Source organism: Uloborus diversus, chromosome 9 (assembly GCF_026930045.1).
Source record: "Uloborus diversus isolate 005 chromosome 9, Udiv.v.3.1, whole genome shotgun sequence".
In the NCBI taxonomy this organism is placed as follows: Eukaryota; Metazoa; Arthropoda; class Arachnida; order Araneae; family Uloboridae; genus Uloborus; species Uloborus diversus.
Genome location: NC_072739.1, coordinates 24,461,811 through 24,483,639, shown reverse-complemented (window position 1 = coordinate 24,483,639; position 21,829 = coordinate 24,461,811). Strand labels below are relative to the sequence as shown.

At 37.3% G+C, this 21,829-nt stretch overlaps 1 protein-coding gene across 1 annotated transcript; it reads right to left on the bottom strand.

The window, feature by feature from the left end:
• Nucleotides 1–10,475: 10,475 nt before the first annotated feature.
• On the bottom strand, nucleotides 10,476–12,282 carry LOC129229806 (uncharacterized). Its single transcript, XM_054864183.1, is given in 4 exon segments — nucleotides 10,476–10,832; nucleotides 10,834–11,007; nucleotides 11,009–11,027; nucleotides 12,236–12,282. Coding segments are annotated over 4 exon segments (597 nt in total).
• Nucleotides 12,283–21,829: the final 9,547 nt, after the last annotated feature.

Sequence of the window (21,829 nt, the reverse complement as noted above, 5' to 3'; positions counted from 1 at the left end):
TCTAGATTGAGTTCTAACAAAATGTTCCTCACAAAATTTTTCGTCTTCCGTTTTAGTCGGTTCAATATGATCTCCGGGAAGACTCCATTTTAAAGAAATTCTCCAAAGAAATATCTAACTTAGAATTTTGCGTAAGATAACAGTTAATTAAATCTGTTTCCTGTAATGTGCTGTTAGTACACAGGTACCCAAAAACACTGTCCTGAAATATCAATTTCTTATCCTCAGAATACAGTTTTGCCGGCCGCAAAATTTCAAAAAACAAGCTACTATTTAACAACAATTTTATGTCCGTACTCTTATAGAAATTTGGACAAGCCAACACAATATGACTAGGAATTTGACATTCGTTTATAGTAAAAGACTTAGATGGAATTTTTGCCGCGATTTGCGGAACAAGAAAACATTCAATCTGTTTTTCAAAAGTTCTATCTGCATTGCTAATGCAGCAAATGACCTTGTACTTTATTGGTACAGAATGGTCACCAATTCCACTTAAAGACAAATTCTTGACTAGCAATTTCTTAAATCCCAAGAAATCTGCTAACTTTTCCGTCATGAGATTTATATCAGAGCATGAATCACTTAACGAAGTCACTTCCACGCGATTGTTGCCCTTTCCTAAAACAAACATTTAATTTTGTCATCAAATTACCTATTTATTGTGTGCGAGATACTAAAGTCGCACTTGTTTTGCTGTCAAATTTACTTTGCTAACCTACAGAAACAGTAGAACTTCCTTGCGAGGAGTCCAAAAGGTTACGTAAATTGCGACCTTCTAAGTCAGAAATAATTGCGGTATGATAAACTTCACTTAAACAATCATGCAACAAGGAATTATGTTTGCCTTTGCAAACAGAGCACACATATTTTGATTTACAGATCCCCACATGAGCATTAAGGCAATTTTCGCAAAGTCCTTTTTGCTCCACAAATTTCAATTTTTCAGATGCACTCATGTCATGAAATCCAACGCACCAAAACAATGTGTGGTTGTTTTTACACAAAACACATACCCTCGGTTTATTATTTTTATTCTGAACTACAAACGCTTTGCTGTTTTGCGACGAAGGGCCAAGGTTTTTAAGAGGTTGTTTAATTTGTGTATTTTTACTCACAGTTTCTAATATCGACACCCTAGTTTCAAAAAACTCTAGCAATTGATCGAAGGTTTCAACTTCTTTACCTTTAACACACATTTGATACTGTTTAGAAGATTCTTTATCAACCTTTTGTAAAAATAAATGAGACAAAAGAATTTCTGATAGGTTATTTTGAACAAATTCTAGCACCTTTAAAGCGCGTAGATTTTTTTTGAAATTATCTATTAAATTTCGTAATTCTTTTGGAGATTCATTGTTTATTTTTTCTAGGTTGAATAAATTTTGAATATGGGCATTGACAACAAGTCTTTTATTTTCAAAACGGGAAGTTAAGGCATTCATTAAAGAATCATAAGTGTCTTCCGAGGTTTGCAAAGATTGAGCTTGACCTTTTAACGCAGATTTATGGTAAAATAGCTTTTGCGTGTCATTTAATTGCTCGTTTTCATGGATTAAGGCTTTGAATTGCGTAGTGAAATTTTGAAATTCCTCATATTTGCCGGTAAAAATGGGTAAGGGAATTTCTGGCAGTTTATATTTAGTTTTAGCGATAGGTGCATTCTGTGTAGCCGATACATTAGTACTAATCTGAGAATCAGCGTTTTTATGAATTTTAGAGAGGAGAGCTCGAATTCTTACCTCTGCATTCTCAATCGAAATTTCAATTTCTTCAAATGCCTGAAGGTTTTCCGTTATGTCAACGCTATCCGGTAGCCCAAGTACCTCTGTTTGAAGGGTCTTCAAATCTCTTAGAATTTCCTTTAGGGCTTCTAATTTAACTGTCAGTTGAACTTCAGTTTCTTCTTCCAACTCAACGGTATTTAGGAAATTTTCAATTCTTGTAACTCTTCCTTTGAGCATTCCTCTTTGACGATTTATCACAGTTGGAACTTTTTCTATGATGGTTACCATGGCTTCGGTATTTCTGTCCGGTTAGGCGGACCACTCTGGTAAGGTACACTTCGTTAATTTATAGTGGACTGTATTTTTAAAAAGGTAAATTGATAAAACGTAGGTAGAACACTCTTATTAAGTAACTAAACATAATGTGCAAACAAATCTCGGTGCACCTGAGTCTTCAGGTAATGACTGCCGAAGCACAATGTGCAAGCCTTTTAACAACTGCGATGGCGCCACATGCGCATTACTTCTAGAGTTGAGATGTAACAAATGTTTTAGTGATCAAGAAAACTTCAGTGACCACGACAGTGAGAGCGAATTTTCAGGAAGTGAAAGTTCTGCTGATCCCGATAGAGATGACACCTTTGTTGGAAGAGATGCAAACCGTTTTCTTTTTTTGATGAGATGTTTACGCTTCGACGATGTACATACCTGAGAGTCAAGGAAACAAGACAATAAACTGGCTGCAATAAATGAAATATTTGAAGCTTTCGATGCAAACTGCAAAGAAAATTACACTTTAGGGGAATATGTGACCATTGACGAAAAACTGGAACCGTTTCGGGGTCGCTGTGCCTTTAGACAGTATGTGCCAAACAAGCCCGCGAAATATGGAATAAAACTATTTGCACTAGTCGATGCAAGAACTTTTTATACTTCATCTATGGAAATCTACTGTGGTAAAAATAGCAACAAATCGAACAAGCCGATTGACGTTGTAAAAAGACTTGTAGAGCCACTGTACAATACAGGAAGATACGTTACCACAGATAACTGGTACACTAGTTATCCTTTGGCCAAAGATTTGTTTTCTAAAAATATTACAATAGTAGGAACATTGCAAAAAAATAAAAAAGAAATCCCTGTTGAATTCGTAAATACGAAGAAACGTGAAATACATTCTTCATTATTTGGATTCCAAAAAGATTGCACAATCGTCTCATATGTTCCAAAGAAAGGAAAATGTGCTTTACTATTGTCAACGATGCATAACGATGACACTATTGATGAGGATACAGCTAAGAAAAAAGAAACCAGAGATAATTACATTTTATAATATGACGAAGTGCGCAGTGGATGTTGTTGATCAAATGGCGGCATCCTACACCACGGCAAGGATAACAAATCAATGGCCCATGGTAGTATTTTTTTGCATCCTGAATGTTGCTGCTATAAACGCACGGATAATACTGCTGTCCAAAAAGGACCCTCCTGTGAAATATAAGAACCGAAGACATTTTCTAAAAAAACTTGCATTGTGTTTAGTTGAAAAACAAACAAACCGTGTTGTTAGTGAAGAACCCCCAACTAAAAAGGCCAAAGTTTCGGGTCGATTCAGGTGTGCTTTATACCCAAGAAATAAAGACAAAAAATGTCAACGGATTTGCGTATTGTGCAAAAATTATGCATGTAAAGAACATCAAAATATTGTTTGCAACAACTGTTAGTAAGTTTGTTTAGGTATTCTATATTTTTTGTACAGCTTTTGCTAACTGAATACTAACTGAAATAGGAATAAAAATGTGTAAACGTTTTGAAAAAGTTGCTGAAAAATAATTATTGTAGAAGTCTCTGTTGGTGGAGAAACATAAACAAATAAAATAAAGAATTCGTGCAAAAATTAAAAGGAAGAAAAAAAAAGAAATACTGGGGTCGTTTTCGACCCCACGCGAGTACTTGTGTGACGAATAACGGCGCGAGTTCTCGTGAGTATTTAGCTATCAAACTGTTCAACTTTCATAGTCAGGGGCTCAAGTTCAAGGTTTAATTCCAGAAAAACTTTCTCAGATCCCATCATAAATGGTATGGTAAAGACACTCTTTTTCGTGTTTCGTGGCAGATTCAGAAATCTTCAATGAAAATGAGCAATGAAGATTTCTGAGTGTAATAGTGAAATAATGTTGCTTCTTATTCTTTCTCCAAACAAATTGTGCTCCGTTAAACAAAGTGTGGTATGGATTTTTCCATGCATTTAAAAATTTAAATTTGAAATAACTTTTTTTTCTATTTTTCAGAGATCAAGAACTGCTAAAGGAGGTCAAGAAAAAAATGAAAACCACCAAGTGTGCATGTACAGAGTATGAAAAAAAAAAGGAATGGGAAGACGAAAAAACCCATTTGAAAAATGAAATTGCGGATAAAAACAAGGAAGTTCTTTCGATAAAAGAAAAATACTCTAAACTTAAAAAAAAACAAAATTATAAACTTAAAAAAGGAGAACTGAAAAAAGTTTTACAGTCAATGAAAGCTGAGTGTGAAGAAACACATCCAAGCAACTGTGAAACAGTTAATATAGGGGAAAATACAACAATTTCCCTTAAAAAATAGTCAGTCTGCAGAGGCAGAAAATTTTCATTTTATACCGGTGACCTTTTAGAAGTAATTTTTGGAAGAGACACTCTGGGCAGAAGTGTCCTTAAGAAGTCCCAAAAGGATGCCACTAAGGACATTCTACCCAGAGACGTCATTGATGATATAGTGACACATGTGCAAAAATATAGCGTTGATGCGAGTGCCGTCCGTGCTGTCATTAGACTGAAACTTAATACATGTCACAAAAGGGCCCAGCTCACTGCTGCTAAACTTCAATCCAATTAAGTTGAAAATAAAAAGCTTTTCCAGTTACCTCTTTGTATACTTTTTGATAAGAAAAACATTGAACAACCTGTTATTGCAGCAGAAATTCAGGTAGATCTTACTATTATTTTAAAGTTATCTATTGTTTTTTGTTGCTAAAATTTTGCAATTTGCAAGGCAACAAAGAATTGACTGTAAAGCAAGTTTATTACTACTTTTCGTTCATATTATTACAGCATAACTTCGATTTAACGAAACCCAATTTAGCAATTTCCTTAATTTACTGATACATTTCACTGGTCCGGATTTGATTGCATTAAACGCCTATGATCCTCAATTTAACGATAACTTTTCCCAGTTCCTCGACAATCGTTACATCAATGTTATACTGTATTATTTTTTTTTTCATGGATTGTATTATATGTTATACCTTATTTGAAAAGATTTTCACTGTGCAGTAAAAGTTGTACTTGTTTGTTTAATTCAGACTTTTTTGAGTAGCAATTGTTTTTATTCCACATAAGTGAAGTCTATTTTTTGCCTTGCTTTATTGTGTAATGCATTTCTACAGACTGTTGGTGGATATAAAAGGGATCTAATTACTGCACTGCCATGGGCTCCGTAATGTATAATTATACATCTAATATTTCCTTTTTCAGTATTTTGTGCAGAAGTGAATAAATTCTATTCTATTGAAAAATGAGGGGGGGGAGGACTGCCAAATCTAAAATAAATTATTATTTAATACAGATTTTGACACATGCCAAAACTTTTGCATTTAACATTTGCAAATGAATATCATGTAGAAGTTTGAAAGATATTCATTCAGTGTAATATTTGTGATAAAGAATTTAATTTAAGACATCCCTTCTACTGAAATCATTTTTACACTCAAACTTTTGACGTTTAATTTAGTTAATTTTATTTGTAAGAAGTTTTTCAATGTTAGCAGCTATGCAATATGCAGACAAGGTTGCATTTAATTTCACACACACCTGTTCTATTAATCTAGTAATTTATTCAAATTGAGTCACATACCAGATATTTTGTTTTTAAATCAAGGTGGTGCGTGCGCCCTCATACCTATATCTACAAAACCTGGAGGAAAATATACTTGTTTTGGAAGAGAGTCAGGCAGAAGTAAAAGGAATCCAATGCTTTAAAACTCAGTCTGCTAACATAAAAATAATAGAATGATTAAAAGAATGTATCTGCAACTAATAAAGAAATATCACATTGATCTAAGGAAGAAAGGTGGAAAAAATATTAGATGAAACTGATGAAAATTTTATTTTACAATGCATAGAGAGCAAATCCACCCCTCATGGAAGAAGAGATGATCCTGTTATGTACTTAAATCACAGGATCAAAAAAGAGAGATCTTTTAAAAGTAGCAAATTGCAGTCGAATTAAGAGAGGTTTACCTACTATCAAATAATTTACAACCGCTTTTAATCGTGCTCGAGCGCAAAACAAGAAAAGTGTACAGGCAAGTTGGCATCTTGGACTTTTTTGTACAAAGAAGCTACATAAAATAAAATAAAAATGATAATAAGTTGACACATTATCAAAGAGCTCATAAAAAGAACACCATTATTAATTTATACAATGACCCAGATTCCGCTAAATACGCTCTAAATACTCCGCTACTAATTACTCCGCGTAACATTCTTGTTAGTGCTGATGACAAGGTATATTTACGTCCTGGAACAAGTACAGGTTTTCACAGCATTCGTAGTCAACGGATATTTCAACCTGTTGAAGAAAAGTAAAAAAAATCGACTACGTATGACTTTCCACTCTCAATGGTCAATGTTACGCCGGGAACACATCGTTTAATGAGTAAGAAGATCAGTTACATAAATATTGTGGAATAAGTGAAGACAATGGATGAACAGAAGGTTGTGTACGTACGGCCAAAATTCTTTGTAGGAAGTATAGGCAGTGTGTGGGCTAGAGTGAATGCATGGAAATGCGCAAAGATTTGCCCCATCTTTTTGAAGTTTCCAATAACTTTAAATCGTTATTTTCTGCTCCCTTTCGAGGTTACTGCTATCTTGTTAAAGATAAAATTCGGCATTTTTGTATTATGATAAAACATTACAAGCCCACTCAAAGTGCAAAGGAAAAAGAATTCGCTACATAAATTTTTGAGAATTTTAGTAATTACATAAGGATGGCCAATGAATAACTTCTAGTGACTTTTTATCTAACGAGGATGAGAAGCAATTTGTTTTTTCTTTACTTAATACCCTTCATTTTCTGATAAAATACTTAGAACAACCTGTGTTTATAACAAAAAAAAAGCTTCTGAAATGTGACAATATTTTGCCGAAAATCTCTGAACTTGAGCTTCCATAAAATAACTGATCACGATTATGCTTACGCAAAAGTAATCTGGAATGAATTCAAGATCGGATGTTTAGGAGAATATCATGACTTATATACCAAGGAGACTCTAGCTGATATTTTCAATCACTTCAGATCTGTTTCTAAACGTCATTATGATTTAGAGTGTCTCCAAGTGATGACATCATCCGGATTAGCCTGGCAGGTGTCACTTTAAATGTTAGAAAGACCATTGCAACTTTTTTATTGACATCGAAATGCATGTTTTTATTGAGCGAGGAATTCGCGGTGGGATTACGAAAGTATCGAAAAGGTTTTCTGAGGGCAACAATTCGTGCATGGAGAACTACGATGAATCCAAGCCCTCTAAATTCATCGTATATTGAAACGCTAACAACCACTTCTTTGCTGATCGTTTGAATGGTTTTCGCTCAAGGTCTTGATGAGGCTTGGATCAAAAGTATTCTAGATGATGGAGAATATGGATAGATTTTAGAAGTTTCACTCTTGTGCACTTGTTTGCATGATGAACATCAAGACTATTCATTGGCAGTAGAAAGGTTGAAAATTTCAAAAGAAACGCTTTCAGAGTTCAGTACATGGTACGCGACCCACAAAGTTAGCGCCCAATCTAATGGACAGTGAAAACTATGTAGTGCACTACAGAAATTCGAAATTGTACCCCTAGCTTAGGTATGAAACTTTTTCAGGTGCATAAAATTTTGAAGCTTGAACAAAATCCATTTCTGAAAAATATATCGGCTACAACACTGAGTAGAGGAAAAACAGCACAACACCGTTTGAAAAAGACTTTTTCAAACTCATGAACACTTCCGTTTATGGGAAGACGATGGAACACGTCCGGAACCGTATTTATATGAAGTTAAGCTTCTGAAGTGAAAAAATCTAAAAAATGGTCGCATCACCCTCCTTTGACTCGTTCACAATTTTTTACCAGGACTTAGTCGGAGTGAAACGCCTGAAAACAAATCTTACTGAACAGGCCGACTTAAGCAAGATTTACTGTATTGGAGTTCAGTAAACTCCATATGTACTCATTCAACTATAATTTTGTAAAGCAATTATATGGTAACAGAGCGCAATTGCTGTTTACGCATACAAACTCGTTAACCTACGAAATAGAAACTCTAGATTTTTTACGAGGGCATGGCTGCCTAAATGAATACGTTTGACACTTCTAACTACACTAAAAGTCACTCCCTCTATAGTGAAAGTAATAAAAAAAGACAGGGTGCTTTAAAGATGAGTTAAAATCAAAAATTGCACTTTACACTCGAATTGGTAGGCCTTCGGTCTAAAATGTATTCTCTGTTCTCGAAAGAAGGAGAAAAGAAAACTGCAAAAGGAGTATTAAAAACGGTTGTTGAAAAAAAATATCAACCACACACACACACTATACGAAGATATTGTTTTAAGTGTAAAATGTACAAGAGTTAGGCGTTAGTAGTATATTTGTGATTCGGCAATTTCCACCAAGTCCACTAAGGAACTGCAAATATTATTTATCCTGGACAATGTGTCGGCGACCACATTTTTGTCCCCGGCGATGTGCTGAATATCAGTTGAAAATTGTGCGATAAAGTCTAGATGTCTGAGCTGACGAGGGGTGAAATTGTCGGATTTCTTTGAAAAGGCAAAAGTTAAGGGGTGATGGTCTGTATATATGGTAAAAATTTGGCCTTCGAATAAATGTCGAAAATGCTTTACCGCGGAATATATGGCAAGAAGATCTCTATCGTAAGTGCTATACTTCCTCTCAGCATTTGACAACTTACGAGAAAATAATGCTAGGGGTTTAGGACCCTTAGGTGTCTGAGAATTCAAAGCAGCTTCTACCGAGAAATCTGACGCATCAACCATAAGAGCCAGCGGACAATCATGAATGTGGTAAGGCAAAGTTGTAGCTTCAATTATTCGAGATTTACATTTTTCGAAAGCAAGATTAGAATTATCAGTCCAAGGTGCGGGACGTTTATCGTTTTTTTTTTTTTTTTTTTTGGAATCTTTCAGAAGTTCATTAAGGGGAGCTTGGATTTCTGCAGCTTTAGGCAAGAACCGCCCATAGAAATTGAGCATTGCTAGAAATCGTCTTAGCTCTGAAATAGTTTGAGGGTTTGGAAATTTATTTATTATTTCAACTTTATCTGGAAGTGGTTTCACACCTTCAGCAGTTATGAGGCAACCAAGAAATTTTACGGAAGTCTTGCCAAGGTTGCATTTATCAGGATTCAATTTTAACCCGTGCTGTTTTAAGCGGGACAATACTTCATGCAAATGTTTGACGTGTTCGTCCTCTGATGAAGAAGCAATTAATATATCATCAAAATATGGAATACAAAAATCAATATTTGATAAAACCTGGTGTATGTATCTCTGAAAAGTTTTTCCTGAGTTTCGTAACCCGAAGGGCATACATGTGTATTCGAACAAACCAAAAGGTGTAGTAACTGCAGTTTTTTGTATATTAGGAGGGTTTATGGCGATCTGGTGATACGCCCTGGCTAGAGTAGAAAAAAATTGTTTTTCCGTGCAAAGATCGAGTACAGTCCTGAATGTGAGGGACAGGATATCTATCTGGTACTGTTATAGAATTAAGACGACGGTAGTCGCCACAGGGACGATACTCGCCATTTGATTTTTTTACAACATGCAAGGGGCTTGCCCAAGGGCTTTTAGATGGGCGAATTATGCCCTGGGAAAATAAATACTCAAATTCTTTTTTAACAGCTTTAAGAATATTAGGGGTTAGTCTTCTTGGCTTTGAATATACTGGCGGACCTTTGGTTTCGATAAAATGGTACGCTTTATGAGAATCTGAGGGATTTACAGGTTGTGATGGGTTTTATGAGTTCAGGGTAATCATTAAGAATTTGTCAAAAGCACCAATCCCAATAAGTATTGAAAGACTTGATTCAGGGGAAGTGAGCATAGAAATTTTTCCATTTGACGTAATTTTCGTATTAGCATCATCTATAACTCGATGATGTTTGGCATCGACAAGCAAATTAAAATATTTTAGAAAATCTACCCCGATAATAGGTTGTTTAACATCAGCAACAACGAAGCACCATGTAAATTAGCGTCGTAAATTGAGATCGAGTACCATGCGTTTAGTTCCGTAAGTCGCGGTTTTCGTGCCGTAGGCGGCGTATAATGTTAAATCCTGTTGTGGTTCAGCGTTTGGAGCATAAACTTTGGCCAGTACTGAAATATCTGCACCAGTATCAATTAAAAATGAAAGTTTTGATTTAGAATCGGCCATCAAAATTTGATTTATTTGGCGATCGACATTTTGGCAGGTAAGTGACCGCCCTAGGAGTTTCCCTTATTGCGAAATGAACAAGGAAAATTACACTTTCTAGCCTTATCACTAAAATTCACATGATAAAAGCAAATACCATTTTCAGGCTCCTTGTATGACTGATTTCGTGAGCTACTACGACGGCGGTAATTTTCACGATTCCTAGGGTATCTATTATGCTCACTATCTCTTCGCGTCATCCTATCATTAACTACGGAAGTCAGCTATTGAACTTGTTGAGTTAGCTGATCAATTTGCACCTGAAGTGCTAAATTCTGTGGAGCCGAGGACACATGCGCGGCACTAATTGATGCTTGTGGCATTAAATCATGAATTTTATCAGCAATGGACGCAAGTTGTGTCAAATCCTCATTTAAAACGGCCAATAGTGATTGTATACCGCTAGGCAATCTTCCTAACCAAAGGGATTTCACTAAAGGCTCGCCTACTGAATCGCCACCAAGAGTACGCATACGCATAAGCAATTGTGACGGGCGCTGATCCCCCAGTTCTAATCCTTGTAATAGAGTTCTTATTTTTGAAAATTCACTTTCCGAATGCAAGTCAATTAACCGTTTTTTTTACGGTTTCATATCTATTGGTATCTGGTGGTCTTACAATTATATCACTAACAGAACTTAAAATATCCGAGTCTATAGCTGCCACAACATAATTGAATTTTGTTTCGTCCGCGGTAACATGAACTAAAGAAAATTGAGCTTCCAAACGAAGAAACCATAGATTTGGATTGCTTTTTCCAAAAAGGTGGAGGTTTTTGGAGGCCACATGAGAAATTTAACTTTCCGCATTTGAATGTTCGTTTACTGAAGGAGTTATCATATTAAACTTGAATTAGCAATGGTAAAAAAAAATTGAGTTTGAATACATTAAATGGTAAAATTTTATACACTAAGCACTAAAAATCTACCATTGAGCACACAATAATATTAAAATGTAAAACAGTATTAATAAAAATTGCGTTCCACATAAATACAGTAGGCAATTCCTAAAACCAGTAAACCGAGCAAAATTTGAATTGTTTCAAAGGCGTTATACAATCGCGGAAATTAAAGACCATTTCTTTCAAAATACGAAAATACTGTTGGGGGAAAACCTACCCAGCTCAGACATCGTCAACATTGCACGCTTTGCAACTACGAGTCATAACCACTTTCCGGGTCACCAATTTTAGGCGTGCCCCACCGGTCACTACTTTGTTTCTTTGGGTGTCCGTTTACTTTTAAATTCGATGGTTGCGTGTAGAGCACTGTCCAGGCGGGGAACACCATATCAAAAGATGACGAACATGCTTGGTTGAACATTCAACTATTTATTAGCAACTAGTAAATGCTAAAAACGTAAAAAACAATTAAATGGTAAACACGAACATAACTTTTCAACAAGCCGCTCTGCACCTCTGCACGAGCGCAAAGACATCACACAAATCAACACGCGCTGAGAGGAACTGCCTTAACACATCTATGACGGCTGTTTATCTGCCGCATTGCTGAGTGGAAGTTCTTATTTCTTGGTGGAAGTGAAAGTTCTTATTTCTAGCAGAAAGTTAAAGTTTATGTTGTTGGGTCCACCACAAAGAGAAGTCTCGTCGCGGATCCAGAGTGAAAAGCATACTATGTATACAGTAGAGACTAACAAAATCGCATTATCACCGTTCGATGACAAACAATATGTGTTAGAGAATGGTTTTGAGACTAGCTTAAGGCCATTACAAGATTTTAAAAAAAAACAATCGTAAGTCTTTTGTGTCAGAAAAATTTAAATGTACGTGAAACATTATTAACTTTCTAATTTTTTTAATGAATCGAGGAGTTCTCATTTAAGGGATTAAATACATTTTCTAACAATTTGCTTCATCTTTTGAAGGGAATGAAATCACAGAATATGTGTATATTTATATCAACCCACTAAAGGGAGGAATTGATCATTTGCAACCCAGGAACCGAACCCAAATCTGCAGTGTGAAAGTGAGGAGTGCTGCCACTGAGCTTCATCAAGTCCTTCATTCATCATAAACTTCAAACCTAACCAAGCATATCTCTTGAAAACAGCTATTCAGTCCAGTAACTTAAATAAATGGACCTTATTCACGGTTTGGCAACGGTCTCTTTAAATTCTTCTCTGCGGGTATTTACATTCGGAATCGCCATTGTGACACTGTTCAAGTGCAGAGTTTGCTTGAAAAAATCATCATTTCCAATTGCTTACTTCACAGATTTTAAATATGCCCAGATTTTGTGCAGCTTATGGTTGCAGCAATCGATCGGACAAAATAGAATGTAAGCAAAACAAAGTGAGTTTTCACAGATTTCCGATGAAGCAACCTGCAATGCTAAAGCGATGGGTAGCAGGGATGAAAAGGCAGAACTTTGTTCCAAATGTTCATTCTGTCATTTGTTCCGAGCATTTTAAATCTGAAGATAATGAAAATAGCAGCTCATAAAGGATTCTAAAGAAGGAAGCAATCCCTAACATATTTTCCTCCCAGAAAGTTACAAGTAAACGCAAAAGAACAGCGTATCGATTTGGGTAAGTACTTTTAATGAATTATTTTGTAATTAATAGTATTTTTGTGTATTAATTAATGGATCCCACTTTTTAAAATATTCTCAATTCTCTTGAGTATTATTTCTTCAGAAATTTAATGAACAGGCGAACGTTAAAAATGTTTTAAATGAATTCAGATATTATTCTAATAATACTGTTGAGGTATATAATTGCTCTTATATAATTAATATTTCAGATAGTCAATCCTTTCTGTCGTTAAACGCCAAGAAAATTCTTGAATGAGTAATAAAAAGTTAAACAATATTCACATGTTGTTTGCATTGGCTAGAACATTTTTAGAAAAAGTTTTTTTGTTTTTAATCTTGCAGTAAAAATCCTCACAAGCTAATCTGATATCAAAGTTAAAGTCAAATTCTGAGGTACTTCAGAACTTTTGGGCATGATCTGGAACCCTGAATCAGACAGGATCAAATCAAACTGTGTGGGTTTTGAAAATTCGCCAAATATCAATTTAGAAGCTACCAAAAGAATCATTCTACAAACTGTGGCTAAAGTGTATGATCCAATAGAATTTTGTCAACCATTCCTAATGAAGATTAAACTTTTAATGCAAAATATCTGGACTTTGGGGTTGGATTGGGACGAAGCTCTTCCATACGAAATAAATTGAGAATAGATGGGCTGACTATCCGAATTAAAAGTGTTGAATCAATTTTCTTTTCCTCGGAAATACTTTCAAAGCTACGATACACATGAAGTTAGTCTGCATATATTTGCTGATGCAAGTCCCAAAGCATACGGTGCTGTAGCATACTTTAGATACTTAAGTGATAAAAATAATGTTTGCATCAGTTTTGTCTTTGCGAAGGGTCGCGTTGCTCCATTGAAGCCAATGACTCTCCCACGTTTGGAATTGATGGCTGCTTTAGCAGCAGCAAAGTTGTCTAAATACCTGAAAGACTTACTTCCAGAACTGTGCCAGCGAATATTCATTTGGAGTGATAGCCAAATCACTATCCATTGGATAAAAGTGCGTCAGAGACTGGAAGCCTTTTGTATCAAATAGGGTTTCAGAGATTCAATCCCTCACTGACCCTCAAAGGTTTTTTCACTACAGTGGAAAGGAAAATCCAGCAGATTTAATTAGTCGTGAAGAAAGTGTCTGTAACCTTGTGAAAAATCCCCTTTGGTTTCAGGGACGCAGTTGGCTTTCTCAGCCAGAGAGCTATTGGCCTTCGAGTCAGTCAGAAGTTGTAGATGAAGAATATTGAGAAGAGATCTCTTCAGTGAACTCTCTTCAAACTTCTGTTCAAGAGTTAGAAAACGCCACCATTGTTAGACTTAAACATATTCAGTAGGTTGCTAAAAAGTCTATCGAGTTACAGCTTACGTAACGAGATTCATTAATAATGCTAAACGAAGATCCACAAAGTTCAGAGGTCCACTAAACTCTGATGAAATTTTAAAAGCAGAAAACTACTGGATATAAACTGTCCAACGGCAGTTTTACCGCAAAGAAATAGTTTATCTCGTAAAACATCGATCAGTTATTCTTTTATCGCTTCCCTTAATCCAATGCTCGATGGCGAGGGCTATTGAGATTGAAGGGTCGTATGCACTTTGCAGATTGTAAAGAAGAACTGAAACATCCAACCGTGCGACCTTCTAAGTGCAATTTTACAGATTTAGTGATTACGGATGCTCATCAAAGAGTCTTCTACGCTGGTTTGAATGCTACGTTGACGGAGGTTAGAGAAAAGTACTGGATAGTAAAGGGTAGGCAACGAATGAAGGTTGTGATAAACAAGTGCCTAATATGTAGACGCTTTAATACACGTCCTGGATCGCAGGAAGTCGCTCCTCTATGGCTTAAATTTAATTTTGTGTGTAGTAGGTTATTTAGAAATTTCTTGTTATTGTAAAATGTGAATTGTTTTTAAATATGTGCTTCTTAAAGTCACCATTTGTAAGTGATTTTAATTTGATATTGATTTATTGATTTTGAAATGTTGTATGTGATTTGTGATGAACATTCACTTGCATTAGTTCATTTTTGTTGTAAAATACATGTTGTATGAACTAAATAGTTTACAGGCGGGGAGAGTAGAAAACAACGCATAGATGGCGCTAATTCTACTGCTTCTTGGGAAAGATAAGGGGTTTTGTTTTTAGTTTTGGAAGTATTGAGGCAGGCGAGCTATAAGTGGAAGTTCTGGAGGGATGAGCCCGGATTTTGTAACATGTTTTGAAGGTTATCCACCTAATAATAGAATGATTGTACATAGTGTACTATAGCGAAGATTAAAAACATAATTAAAAGTTTAGAAGTGTGCTTATTGATGATATGCCGCCCAAGGGCAAAATTAACACCGCAAGCCCCCCACCACAAGGTATACGGTCACGGGGGGGGGAGCAAAAGATAGAACGCATGCTCTTTTAACACTGGAAAGAGAATTAATTACAGAGGGGTTTTTTTTCTTTTAAGAATTACGTTTGCATGGCTGGATGTGGACTAGGATTCTACATACAATGCAGTAATGAACAGAAAATTGCAATGTTTTGATTTACGTCAGTCTGGTTCTGAAGTACCGCAATGACAAAATTATTATTTTAAATAATCCTTCACAGTTAATTAATTTTAGATTTTTTGATTTTCTGTAATCAAATTTGTCTTTTACCGAGATGTGAAGTAAACCGGCCTGGAAACCGGGATTTTGTCTGAAAAAGTAATGGGGTCGAATTCTAGGAAGTAGTGCATAAAAGATTTATCTGACAGTGATAATATTTAAGAATGAATATGAATATACATGTATTATCTAGATGTATTATCATGTATGTATTATCTAGAAAATAGTGCGGGTATTAAAACTTGATGAATTTGCGACGATAAGTAAAAAATTCACATCTTGATAAAATGCTCTTGATTAATATAAGTAGTTTTCCATTTAAATAAGAAATAGTTCATATCATAATCAGGATGATTAAAGATTTTGAAAAAACTTATGCCGTTTTTTCCCACGAGGCTGGAAAAGCACATAACGCACACGCACCCACATCATGCTGGTTCTATACGAGGACTGCACTGAACTTTTTCCAGATAAATCATATCACAAAAAACGAAATGGCACACAGACGCTACCATCTCAATATCCAATCACATTGTTGCATTTCAAAAGTGACAGCATATGACTCCACCTTTATTTTTTTCAAATTTAGGTGAGCAATTGTGGCTCGTGTTGGTGCTGCCCTCTGTCTGTACACAACAACAATATTAAAAAATTCCCAAAACAAAAATGTTAAAGTCTGTTTCTTTAACAAAAGTGTTCAACGGGAAAGATTTCCAAAGAAATTATCAATGTTTTCCGAGTGTGTTCCCCAAAATCAATCAGATTCCGACTAAAAAACCCTTTTAAAAGCTAAGCAAAGTTTTATTAAAATATTTATCAAATAATAAACTTTTATTACTATTTTGTAAAGAAAAAATTAAAACTCAAATACTGCTGATTGCTTTTCAAGTCAAGCCGAAATTGCAGTCTTTGGAAAGCATAACTGATGGGCTGTTGGTCAGGGCCATAGCTAGGCACTCCAAAACGTTCGTATGGGGAAGAATTTCACGCATCTAATTCATTGCACAAGGCCGCCAGTAGGTTAACCCTCAAATGCACGGCATTGCGCACTCAGTGCGCCATGCCATGTGTTATCATTGTTATCAATATGTTTATCGCATATTGTTGCATGGCGCACTCAATGCGCCATGCAACAATAAAATGAAAATAAAAGCATTTATCAACAAAGGAGGGAACTAGGCCGCCACCTACCCTCCTACCCTCTTCTTCCGAGTGAGGTGTGCCCGTTGACCTTGCTCAGAAGTCAGTTGTGTGTGAGATTTCCTTCTGTTTAGTGAAGCGTGTCTTACTGCAGAACTTTCTGCGCCACCCGTGCAGTTATGTCACGCCGCCGTGATATAGTGCCTCCCGATCAATATTGGCGGGTTTTGCAAAAATTGCCGGACGAAGACGATGATATCGATGATAAGATCGCTTCCGATTGTGACAACGAAGAAAACATTGAGCTTAGTGACCATGATTTCAAATTCAGAATGTGATTTTAGTCCTGGATATGGAGGAAGAAATTACTTCGAAAGAACAAAATGCTATAGAGCAAGGTGAGAATGAATTTTTCATAAAAACTATTTATAAAACAAAAACTGTTTGTGGAAAAAAATTGAAAGAAGTAACCCAAGTCTATAAATAATCAAAAAACCTATAAGAAGCAAATTTGCGCGAACTGCAAATATATATATATATATATATATATATATATATATATATATATATATATATATATATATATATATATATATATATATTCTAAATGTTTTGTATTTTCCAAAAAATTGTGATGATATTTGTGATGAAATTTCGTCTTGGAACAAAATTATTTACACGAACATGGTTGAACTTGATTGCCAACTATACAAATTTGCATATCAAGAAAAGGGAGGAAAATTGGGAGTTTCGATGGAGTAGCAAAAGAGATGTGAAAGAAACAAACCGAGCGGAATTGTTGGCGGTCATTGGTGTTCTTTACCTGCTAGGTAGCAAAAAAATGTCTAAAGTAAATTTAGCAGAAGCGTGGGCTCGCGATGGCACAGGAATTGAAATTTTTAAAGGTGTAATGGGCGTAAACAGGTTTCGATTTCTGCTATCTTGTATGAGATTTGATGAAAAAAGCACTCGATAAGCGAGGAAAAAAACTGATAAATTAGCCCCAATTCGTGAATTTTTCGATTCTTTTATTGTGAATTATAATCATTTTTATTCTGCTGGGGAGCAGCTTACGATTGATGAGAAATTAGAAACATACAGGGGAAGATGCTCATTCGTTCAATACATTCCGAATAAACCAGCAAAATATGGTATAAAAGTCTTCGCCCTCGTTGATTGAAGAACTTATTATACGTTGAATTTGGAAATTTACTGCGGAAAGCAGCCGCAAGGTCCGAGTCTAATCATGTCGGGACGACTTGCTCTCTGGAATGCTTACCCCGATCGCATTTGACCGGGCGTGATCTGTGTTTTATAAACAGGCGGGTCAGGTCTTTACGTGGCTGCTACAGTCCTTTTCAGGACTTTCCCTCGTAGCTACCCCCTACTGAGAGCTTATCTTTGCGATTTCACCGATTGATTTTTTACGGATACGACATGGCTTCGACATCAGAATCTGGATCTGGATTTGACAACATTAGAGAACGGCACTCTGTTCAAGAAATCGTGGGAACTCCACACATCACCGTGGCATACTCTTCCTACGTCAGACGATCTACAACCTTGTGCCCTGACACGAGAGCAATGATAGAAGCCTATCTCGCCCACGCCGAGCAGATGGAGCTCCACATGTCGTCTAAGAACCTTCTGGATGACTGGACGATGACGAGAAACCGGATGCTTCTTCATCTCCTCGCCCGTGGTAAGCATGGCTTTCTTGTTCCCGTGGCAGAGCACGAAATGATTCATACTTATGTCGTTAACAACGACAATCTTGAAGCTTACTACACCCCCCCTCCACCTAATGGGTCGGTAAATCCTCCCATGGACGCTCAGTCCAAACCCAAGAAAAAAACTCCTAAAAGGCCATCTGACAATGACGGCTTTAAAAAGCCGACTAAGCACTCAAAGCAACCAGTACTGGTCGCTCCTAAAGAGACCAACATACATAATCAATTTGATGCCTTAAAGCAAGCTGAAACTGATGATAACAACATGGAGCTTGAGCAAGCAGAGGCGATACCTACTGCCCCCACAGCTGCAAGAAAGTCCCCCCCCCCCCATTAGAGTTATGCTACCCTCTTCGGATTACAAAATTTGGATCCAAAAATTAAAGGAAGCTTCGCAAGTTGACTTTCGAATCAAAATTTCCAACGAATTTGCTAATTTCTATGTTGATACTAGTGATAACATAGACAACTTAGCAAATTCCTCTTGGACCAAAAAATTCCGCACTACGTCACTCCGTATCGGGCCGAGGTTCCACTCAAAGTGGTGATTAAAGGCCTCCCCATCTTCACGGAGCGGGCGGACATCTCAACCGATATTGAAGCCCTTGGCTTTCAGGTGGTGCGTGTCTCGCAACTCACCAAGCGAGGAAACATCCCCATACCCATCTTCCAACTCCTTCTTAAGAAGACTGAAACTCTTGCACACAATCGTCAAGATTGAGGCATTCAAGAGGAAGAAGGGGCCTCCTCAGTGCCACACCTGCCAACGGCTGCACCACTCTTCCTACAATTGTAGGCTTCCCCCCAAGGTGCGTTAAATGCGCCGGGGAACACCTCTCTTCTGATTGTCCCCAAGGGAAGGAGAAGCTTCCAACCCCCGTTTGTTGCAACAGTGGAGGAAATCACCCGGCCAATTATAGAGGTTGCAAAATCTTCCAAATTAAACCCACTCAAAAACCAGTCGAGAATCCTGGTGGTAATAAAAAGGACCCGCAATCCCAACCTAAATTTAACAAGGCCAAGCCGGGCCTTAGCTTTGCCAATGCGGTCACGGGCAAACAGCCCGAAATCGTCGCCTCTACTAGTTCGACCAATGAGGGAGCTCCAGTGGTTCCTAAAGCCACGCCCCCCTCCCCCGGTGTCGGATAATGCCTTCTCCTTTTTTTATCTCATAAAAGAGGTCAAAAATATATTTGCAAATCCTGACATCATGCAATACATCAATATCATCAGGAATATTATTCCTGAAATAAAGAAGGCACCCACCGGGTGGGGTAAGATCTTTATCATTTTTGAGGCCCTAACTCAGGCCAATAATGCTAGTTTTTCTGCCTGATGGGTTTTCGCCTTGTCTGCTGGAACTCAAATGGTCTCCGTACCAAGGTCCCCCACCTCAATTTCTTCCTTGTAGATCAATATCCTGACGTTTTAGCCATTTCTGAAACCAAATTTGGCCAGGCGATGGCTGACCCCGTCTTTGACGGTTACGACTTCTATCGTAACGATAGGCAGGTGTTGCGCCCACGCACTATTAGCGGTAACCCTTATGCTGCAGGTGGAACAGCCATTTTAATTAAAAATAACATCCCCCATCACTACATTAACACACCGACTCTGAGAGCAGTTGAAGCCACAATTATTAAAATAAACTCAGATGTCATTTGCCCAGTTACAATAGTCTCCATTTACATACCCCCCAATAGGCGAATCACTGAAACAAGCACTAGAAGAAGAGACATTGAGAGGGATCTGCGGAAACTTCTCTCGCTCGATTCCAATGTTATCATATGTGGAGACTTTAACGCTAAACATACCCTTTGGAACTGCTGTGTTAACAACTCCGTTGGCAACCTAATACACAGATTGGCGAATCGCCTGGATATAACGATAGCAGCTCCCCCTACACCTACACGGACAAGTATCCATGGGACTAGTGTGATTGACTTCGGATTAATTAAAGGTTTCCCTTATAGGTTCGAGGTAACGTCGCTTGCGATGTTAAATTCGGACCACAATCCGGTTAAATTCATTTTTCTCATCGATCGCATTGTCTTACCACAAACACGCAGACTCATCCCTGATTGGAGGAAATTCACCTCCGATCTAATCTCCACACATCTTGACTACGCAAACATTACCTCGGGGATACAACTTGATAATGCTGTTTCCCACCTTAATAATACCATTACTGCTGCCCTTGAAAGAAACTCAAGGCATATTACAACTGAAAATTGTCGACATCGACTACCAGACAATATTGTAAAACTCATAAAAACTCGCAACCATGCGAGAAAAATATTCCAAAGGACTAGAGATCCTGTTGATAAAAATATTTACAATAATGCTTGCAGCCAATTCCGAACTCAATTTCGCAAACATAAAAACGAATCTTGGAACACATATCTATCCTCTCTATCCCCAGACAACTGCTCCATCTGGAAAGCTGTCGAAAGGTTAAGAGAGAGTAGAACATACATTCCGCCCATTGAAGGCCGGGCAGGGATGGCATACTCAGATGCTGAAAAAGCTGAGATCTTTGCAGGTCATTTTCAGCGTCGATTCACCAATAATGACATACATCACAGATCAACAGAACAAGCAGTTGACTCTACGATACATAACCTCCTCATAAGCCCATTCGCAAACACACACAAGGTATACCCCTCTGATATTTTAGAATATGTTTAAAAAGCCAAAGTCAAAAAAAGCCCGGGCATTGACGGCATTACAAACACTATTCTCAAGAAACTACCCATACGCACAATCTTCTCACTCACAACTTTAATCAATCACTCACTCAATCTAGGATATTTCCCAGCTCCTTGGAAAATCGCAGTGATCACAACTATACACAAACCAAAGAAACAGGTCGAAAAAGCTGAAAGCTACAGACCGATCAGTCTTCTGCCTGTGTTTTCCAAGGTTGCTGAGTATTGCAACTCTATGCACCTACACCACATTAATACCACCAGAACAATTTGGTTTCCTAGCCAAACACTCCACCACCCATCAACTACTACGGCTCGTTGAATGCCTAAAAACAGCACAAAACAATCACAAACGCTCAATAGCCCTCTTTCTAGACATTGCTAAGGCTTTTGACAGAGTGTGGATATCTGGACTAATACACAAACTTGTACACTTTGAGGCCCTCCCAACACACGTACAAATCATAACGTCCTATCTCACAAATAGGCATTTTGTCGTTCGTATCAAAAACAGTTTCCACAAGGAGACCCATATGCAGTGGAGTCCCGCAAGGGAGCATATTGGGTCCCCTACTTTACAATATTTATACGAGCGACATCCCACGACTCCCTAACACAGAACTCTACACTTTTGCTGATGACACGGCAATCCTAGCCCACCACAACAATTTGGCCGAGGCCCTAAACACACTACAAAACCACCTACATTCACTGGAGCTCTGGCTACGCAAGTGGAAAATTGAAACTAGCCCAGAAAAATGCCTAGCCATGCATTTCTTCGATTCAGCACCTGCAAGTGACCTCGTCTTAGACGGCAAAGCCATCTCTTGGGGGGAAAACTATAAAT